Genomic DNA, 8,036 nt, shown 5'->3' with positions numbered 1-8,036 from the left:
TGTACCCAGTGATAAGCCTGGTAGCAAAAATAATAAGATGGCTTACTGAAATTATGAACAGCTGATGAGCACGTATTTTCTGTGTTGTCTGATTATATGTTTTCTTAGCTAGAGAAGAAATGTTAAGGTAATCAGAGTAAGAAGCTAAGATAACCATAATAGAAAATACCTTTAAAGTACAGGGCTGTATTTATCAATACCATGAGTTCACATTGCTTGCAAGAAAACCCACATATAACAGGACTTATATTTATTTCCTTTTTGTTGACCTTGTTTTTTAATGTTGTAGTTATTGTTGTTATTGATGTCATTGTTGGATAGGACAGAGAGAAATGGAGAGGTGGGGGAAGACGGGGAGAGAAAGACAGACACCTGCAGACCTGCTTCACCGCCTGTGAAGCCACTCCCCTTCAGGTGGGGAGCCTGGGGATCGAACCAGAATCCTCATGACAGTCCTTGTGCTTTGTGCCATGTGCGCTTAACCCTCTGCGCTACCGCCCAACTCCCAAGATAGCATTTTTGTAAGAGTATGGAAAAGTCAATGTATATATCACCTGGGTGACTCAGGAGCCTTAGGTTTGTAAATCCTTCACTCAGTTAACTTTTAGACTATTCCCTCAATCTCATCATTTGTGATTCATCCAGTTTTTGTTCTTTCTCTACCTCCACCAGAAAGAACACATTCTGTTAAAGTATTCTGCTCACTGTCATCAGCATCATGATCCTTACCTGGTAGGAGGCACATGCTTGTAGATTATTCCCCTAGTCTGTCCCCTTTCTGCTTAGTTCATTCACTTGTTCGTTTCACACAGCTGGCTATTGTGGTGGTCAAAGATAGTTCAGATCCTCTACACTCAGAAATCTTGCATTCTGGGTTATCATTCAGATATCAGAATAGCTATGTTTAGGGGCCCGGTGGTGGTACTCCTGATTGAGTGCAAATGTTACAATGAACAGGGACCCGGGTTCGAGCCACCACTCCCCACCTGTGGGAGGAAGGCTTTGCGGTGGTGAAGCAGTGTTGTAGGTGTCTCTCTGTCTCTTCCTCTCTATAACCCCCTTCCCTCTCAGTTTCTGGCTGCCTCTATCAAATAACGATATAATAAAAAGAAGATAAGTGCACAGGTTCAGGCAGTGGTGCACTCCACTGGGTGCATGTGTTACAATGTGCAAGGACTGGGGTTCAAACTGCTGGTCTTCACATGCTGGGGGAAAGCTTCACAAGCAGTGAGGCAGTGCTACAGGTGTCTTCCCCCTCCCTCCATTTCTGTCTCTAGCCAATAAGTATATCTCTTTTCTTTAATATTTATTTATTTATTCATTCCCTTTTGTTGCCCTTGTTTTATTGTTGTAGTTATTATTGTTATTGATGTTGTTGGATAGGACAGAGAAAAATGGAGAGGAGGAGGAGAGAAAGATAGACACCTGCAGACTTGCTTCACTGCTTGTGAAGTGACTCCCCTGCAGGTGGGGAGTCGGGTGCTCCAACAGGGATCCTTGGGCTTCGAGCCACGTGCGCTTAACCCACTGCGCTATCGCCCAACTCCTTTCATTAGACATTTTATCCTGCTTTATATCTACATACATTTTAGCCACCAAGTTGCAGATGCTTCTACAATTTAATCCTTAACTCCCTGGGCAGATGATCTCACCAATGTGTCCTAGAATCTCACCTCTCCAGAGCCCCACCCCACTAAGGAAAGATAGAAACAGGTTGGGAGTATGGATCGATTTGCCAATGCATATCCAGCGGAGAAGCAATTACAGAAGCCAGGACTTCCCCCTTCAGCACCTGATAAAGAATTTTGGTCTAAACTCCAGAGGGGGTGAAATTTCCTCATCCATACCTAGTAATTGAATTAGGTAAAACAGGAAAAAAGTTGGTTAAATAACTCTAAAGGAACGTAATATCAATAGGTCAATGAAAATTGTACTTGAACTTCTCTGCCTAAAGCAGAGAACCCTGTCTCCAGTTTATTACAAATATGCCACCATCCTTGAAAGGTGGCTTTGTTTATATTCTTGGTGTCTATTGCCAAATCTCTGACTCCAACATGATGGCGGTGGTCAAATCTCCCTTCTTGACCTGTCCATTTCATGTTTCATTTGACTAAACTGACTCCCCAGCCTCAATCTTGTCTGCTAACTTTATTATCATTGCCCTGCGACCTTGCACATCTTATGATTTCACAGGGAGTCCTCTAAGCTGTATCGGGTTCTAGCACATGGAAGAGTGCACTCTATTGAGTGAGCTATTTCCAGCCCGCTCGGTTCTTTGATTTTTTTTTTTTTTTTTCTACTTTGTCTTCTGAAGGATGCTTGTTAAACAGAAGGCCTGCCTCTGCCTTCTCCCAGGAGACCATTTCACTTTCTCATTCAAGTGTTTCCCCCAAATGTAACCGTTCCACCCGTCAATTTGGGAAAGTGGTGCATGGGGCGCGTCTGGGCCATCTGTTTCTTTTGAATGTGAAGCAAAGGAGGTGCCTGCCTGCCCAGAAATTAAGCTGTCGGTCTAAGCCACCCATGTGGAAGGAAAGCGTGATCGATCGCTCGAACCTCGGCTGGTCGCGTCTACTGCGAGCCGAGGCGCGGGGATCGGCTGGAATGACTGTGATGGCGGCGCGCAGAGCCGGGTGGGAGCTCGGGGCGCTGGGCACTGGGCTCAGGTCACTAGCCAGCGGGCGGCAGAGGAGGAAGGACAGGAGCCGGCGGTGGAGGGCGGCAGCGCGGGCGCTGACCGCCAGGCTCGGGCCGAGCTGCAGTGTTTCCGGGTTCCGGATAAGTGTCTGTGACCCGGGCCGCTCTGGAGGCGGCAGTGACCCTGAGGGGCGCCGGGATAGGCTTTCTCCTGGGAAATGTTACTGCAGATAGTCTGGCCCCGGGGAAAATCCGGAGAAGTCGAATTTTCCATTAAGAGTTATTTCGAATTTTCCATTTAAGAGTTATTTTTTTATTGCTTCCAGAGTTCGCTGGGGTTCCGCGCCTCCTGCACATTTCCACGGCTCCTGGCAGATGCACCCCCAAACCTCTTCCCCCCCCTCACACCCCCGTCCGCATACAGCGTCAGAGAGAGAAGTCACCACAGCTCCGCTCCACCAGTGAAGCCTCCCCTCTACATGATGCTCCCACGTGGCGCTGGGGGTACGAATCCGGGTCCTCTGCATGGTAAAGTGTGTGTCCACCGGGCGAACTCTCTCCTCTCCACCGACCCCCTGGAATTTCACCTTTTGGAAAGTTCTACAATCGTAGATGCCTTTAAATTTGTTGTTATTGTTGATAGCGAGGGAGAGAGACACAGCGCTGCAACACCACTCGTGAAGCTTTCCCCCTGCAGGTGGGGACCGAGGGCTTGAACTCAGGTCTTTGTGCATTGTAACATGCATACTCAACCAGGTGCACCACCACCCGGCCCCCTACAATGGTAGATCCTAATGCGATTTTGTTGGAAACTGTACAAAGCCCAGCATAGCACGGCCGTTTTTATGGTAAGGAACTCACCGAACCTGTGTGTAGCCTGAGACCAGAACTTTGCAAGGTTTTCCCTCCCCAGCCTCGCTAGGCCGCAGATAACTACTACTGCTTTGTTCTAGAGCTGTTCCCCCCTCCCTCCTGATGTGTGAATTCATAAACGTGTTTTGAACCTTGTGTGTTTGATTTCATAGGAAGAAGAAACTGTCCAAAGAAATAGCATGAAGCCTAAAAGAATTAGACTTTTTATTTCGAGATAGGGGAGTAAACAGAAACCATTGCTATCATTCCCGCATGATTCGATGTGCTTTGTTACTTGAAACATCCAGTCTTTCTCATACACATGATGTCAGAAGGAAAAGCTGAGAGGAGCAAAAGACCTCGGAGAAGTTTGTCAAACAGCAAAGCTAAAAAAAATGTGTCCAGCTCTATTGTTTCATTTTTTAACAATACACCACCAGCAAAGCTGGCCTGCCCCATTTGTAGTGAGATGGTACCGAGATATGACTTAAACAAGCACCTCGATGAACTGTGTGCTAACAGTGATGGTGTCAATCCAGTTAATCCCAGGCACCATGTTCCTGTAATGAATTCAAATGTGTCCACAGAGGGTTTGACCAGTATTGTTTTAGAAGATGTAACTCCAAAGAAGTCATCACCTCCAAAGATAAATTTAAGCCCTGGCCAAAGTGATTCTGCAAAAATGGTCATCAAACAGCAGACCAGCCCCTATTTTGAATGCGATGATAACTTGGTACACAAAAATCAGGATGCCCCAAAGCACGATGTGCAAGTCATTTCTTTGGGAAGCCTGTCTTCAAAATTGTCCAGAAGATACATAAAGGCGAAACGATCTATAAATCAAAATGAGGAGTTTGCCAGTCATTGTCCTCAGAGTTCCTTATCCATATCAGAGGGGGGTCTGGTTGGTGATTTTCCAGAGATTGAGGGCAAAGATAAAATTTTACAGAATAGTTCCCAGAAGGAAAATATGTTTGCTTACGATTCTCTGAAGGAACAGAGTGGCGGAGAAGGCTCTAACATCACAGAAGCTGAAAGTCACAAGGTTTCACCCCAGGAATGCTGGCAATCAACCGTGCTCACCCCTGCCGCCCCAGATAGTGCTTCCATGCTATTTTCATTAAAGTCAGCCTCCACTGACAGTCATGCCAAGCAGGAGACTATCACAGGAGGTGTAGAAAAGTGTGAGGCAGGGAGTCATGAAGAAGTGGAAATGACTGTTGCTTCTGAGGCTAATCAGACACAGTTGCCCTATTGGGAGGCAAAATCTCATTCTTCTAAGCAGAATGATCTCCACGAACTTCCTCCAGGAAGTGACTGTGGCTTCAAGAATGAGTTCCCTGGCATGATTCCTTTGGAGCAGGGAACACGCCATGATGTGCCGGGGAGAGTGATTTCAGTGGCCCCTAGTCATCCTTACTACCTTCAGAACTTCCTCATGGTGCTGAAAGCTGTGTTTGAGAATGAAGATGACAGCAGGCTCTTTGACGAACAAGAGCATGAAATTGTAAGGAAGTTCCATCAGCTATCAGGTATCTTAAGCCTTTTAGTTTTCAAGTCTTGTTGCCTCCTAGGCTGTTCTGACTTGGGCTGCTGTGTGATAGGCAGTAAGTGGTGGCAAGGGGCTGGATAACTGTAAAGTATATACATCATCAGCTCAGACCTGAGTCTGGGCCCCTGGTCTCCGCCTGCAGGGGGAAGTTTCACCAGCTGTGAAACAGGTGAAACAGTGCTGCAGGTCTCTCTCTCCCTCATCCCTCTCAATGTTTTTCTCTCTCTTTTTTAATTTTTAAAAATTATCTTTATTTATTGGATAGAGATAGGCATGAATTGAGAGTACTTGGGAGATAGAGAGGGAGACATCTCTAGCCCTGTTTCACCACTCTCAAAGCTTTCCCCCCTGCAGGTGGGGACTGGGGCCTCGAATCCAGGTCCTTGAGCATTGAAACGTGTGCTCAACCAGGTGCACCACTACCCAACTTTCCCCCTTTCTTTCTTTCCTTCTTTCTTTCTTCCTTCCTCCCTCCCTCCCTCCCTCCCTCCCTCCCTCCCTCCCTCCCTCTCTCTCTCTCTCTTTCTTTCTTTCTTTCTTTCTTTCTTTCTTTCTTTCTTTCTTTCTTTCTTTCTTTCTTTCTTTCTTTCTTTCTTTCTTTCTGTTTTCGCCGGGCTGGCTTCACAGGCGGGTAACAGACGACCAGGGACTCATGGTTGAGCTGTAGGCAGTATCTCTTTATTCATGCAGGACGCAGCGCAATCTATACCAAGCTAAGCTAAACTAAAAACTACAATCTTGTCCTTATAAATATACTAGCCCAGTAGGGTGGGAACAGGATGCAACGCTGAGAGGGTGGAGAGAAAGTGACTGGTGATAATCAGGGTGTGACAAGGAGAGGGGGCGGAGCAGGCAAGAATTCTACCACTCAACCACCAATGCCCTGGAGGGAGGGTGGTGCTTGTTAACAGCGGTTATGTAAATAGAATGAAGTGGTTATGTAAATAGAACAGTGTTAAGCACGGGGGGAATTAAACCAATGAAACAGAAGGGGTTTTTAGAAGCATACCAATTCTTTCTTTCTTTCTTTCTTTCTTTCTTTCTTTCTTTCTCTCTTTCTTTCTTATTTTCTTTCTTTCTTTCTTTCTTTTTACCAGAGCACTGCTCAGCTTTGGCTTATGATGGTACTGGGTGATTGAACCTGGGACTTGAGAGCCTCAGGTGTGAAGGTCTCTTTGCATAACCAATATGCTACACCCCCACCCCCAACTCTCTTTCTTTAAAAAAATAAATAAGGGGGCTGGGCGGTAGTGCAGCGGGTTAAGCACACATGGCGGGAAGTGTGCAGACTGGTGTAAGCATCCTGGTTCCCCACCTGTTGAGGGGTCGCTCTACAAGTGGTGAAGCAGGTCTGCCAGTGTCTTTCTCTCCCCATCACTGCCTTCCCCTCCTCTCTTGATTTCTCCCTGTCCTATCCAACAACAATGACAGCAGTAACAACAACAATAATAACAACAACAATGATAGATAACAAGGGCAACAGAAGGGGAAAAAATGGCCTCCAGGAGCAGTGAATTTGTAATGCAGGTACCCAGCCCCAGCAATAACCCTAGAGGCAAAAAAAAAAAAAAAAGAAGTAAGTAAGTAAGTAATGGGATAACCACTGGTTTAGCAAGTCCTCCCGGGGGGGAGTTCTCACAGCCACCAGCCTGCAAGGTCCATCCTGAGGTTGATGTGTCTGTGAATAAAGGCAAGGCTTGGGCTGGTGAAATAGCTCACTTGGATAGTGCACTGCGTGGGGGGTAGAAAGCATAATGATTATGCAAAGAGACTCTCATGCTTGAGGCTCTAAAGTCCCAGGTTCAATCCCCCATACCACCATAAGCCAGAGCTGAGCAGTTTTCTGATTTAAAAAAAAAAAAAAATCAGCTTTAAAATAATAAGACAAAATTCTGGATAGTGCGCTGCCTTGTTATGTGTATGACCCGGGTTCAAGCCCAGCCCCCATGATATTGAAGGAAGCTTTGGTGCTGTGGTCTTTTTCGCTCTCTTTGCCTTTTCACCTTCTCTGTCTCTTTTAAAAAAGCGTGGGGGAAGTCGGATGGTAGTGCAGCCGGTTATGCGCACGTGGAACAAAGCACAAGGACCAGAGTAAAGATCCCCTTCGAGCCCCGGGCTCCTCACCTGCAGGTTGAGTCACTTCACAGGCGGTGAAGCAGGTCTGCAGGTGTCTTTCTCTCCCCCTCTCTGTCTTCCCCTCCTCTCTCCATTTCTCTCTGTCCTATCCAACAACGACGACATCAATAACAACAATAATAACTACAACAATAAAAAAAAGGGCAACAAAAAAGGGAAAATGAATAAATGTTAAAAGAAAGCTTGGGGTGGGGGAGGGTTGCAGTAGCACAGCAGGTTAAGCACAAGGACCCCAGCAAAGATCTGGGTTCAACCCCCTGGCTCTCCACCTGCAGAAAGAAGCGTCGCTTCACAAGTGGTGAAGCAGGTCTGAGGGTGTCTTACCTTTCTCCCTCTCTGTCTTCCCCTCCTCTGTCCATTTCTCTGTCCTAGCCTATTAAAAAAAAAAAAGAAAAGAAAGAAAAAGAAAATAGGGCCTTCAGGAGCAGTGGATTCGTAGTGTAGGCGTCAAACCCCAGTGATAACTATGGAGGCACAAAACAAAGGGAAGGCTTTGTGGTGGTACCTGCTTCTGTAGTAGCAAACCTCCCAAGCTATACTTTGGCTAAAGGGACAGAGCTATTTTTCCTTAACATATGTATTCGATGGCTGTAAAACCACCTTTTCTGTATTTGAAAAGGAGAGAAACTGCATGATGTTGAAAAATATACTTCACATTTTGAGCGTGTCATCCACCTGTTTTGTTGTTTTCCCATACCATTTACTTATTGATTTTATGTTTTTTTTAAATTTTTCTTGTAATATTTATTTATTCCCTTTTATTGCCCTTGTTGTTTTATTGTTGTAGTTATTATTGTTGTTGTTATTGATGTCGTTGTTGGATAGGACAGAGAGAAATGGAGAGAGGAGGGGAAAACAG

The 8,036-nt window shown here is 45.9% G+C and overlaps 1 protein-coding gene across 7 annotated transcripts in view; it reads left to right on the top strand.

The window, feature by feature from the left end:
* Window positions 1–2,587: 2,587 nt before the first annotated feature.
* FAN1 (FANCD2 and FANCI associated nuclease 1) overlaps window positions 2,588–8,036 on the top strand; it is a 38,700-nt gene continuing 33,251 nt past the window's right edge. Inside the window, exons 1-3 of one of the 7 annotated variants that reach the window (XM_016191734.2) lie at window positions 2,619–2,666; window positions 2,964–3,485; window positions 3,663–5,021. In XM_016191734.2, the coding sequence (XP_016047220.2) occupies window positions 3,812–5,021 (1,210 nt within the window). In that variant the 5' untranslated portion in view covers window positions 2,619–2,666; window positions 2,964–3,485; window positions 3,663–3,811. Of the gene's footprint in view, window positions 2,785–2,963; window positions 5,022–8,036 lie in introns of all 7 variants that reach the window. The other 6 variants (XM_060179270.1, XR_009546576.1, XM_060179271.1 and 3 more) reach the window with 6 other exon arrangements.

The sequence above is a fragment of the Erinaceus europaeus genome, chromosome 20, assembly GCF_950295315.1.
Source record: "Erinaceus europaeus chromosome 20, mEriEur2.1, whole genome shotgun sequence".
Lineage (NCBI taxonomy): Eukaryota > Metazoa > Chordata > Mammalia > Eulipotyphla > Erinaceidae > Erinaceus > Erinaceus europaeus.
Note: the sequence above shows the minus strand (reverse complement) of the source record. Positions and strands in the feature narration are given on the sequence as shown.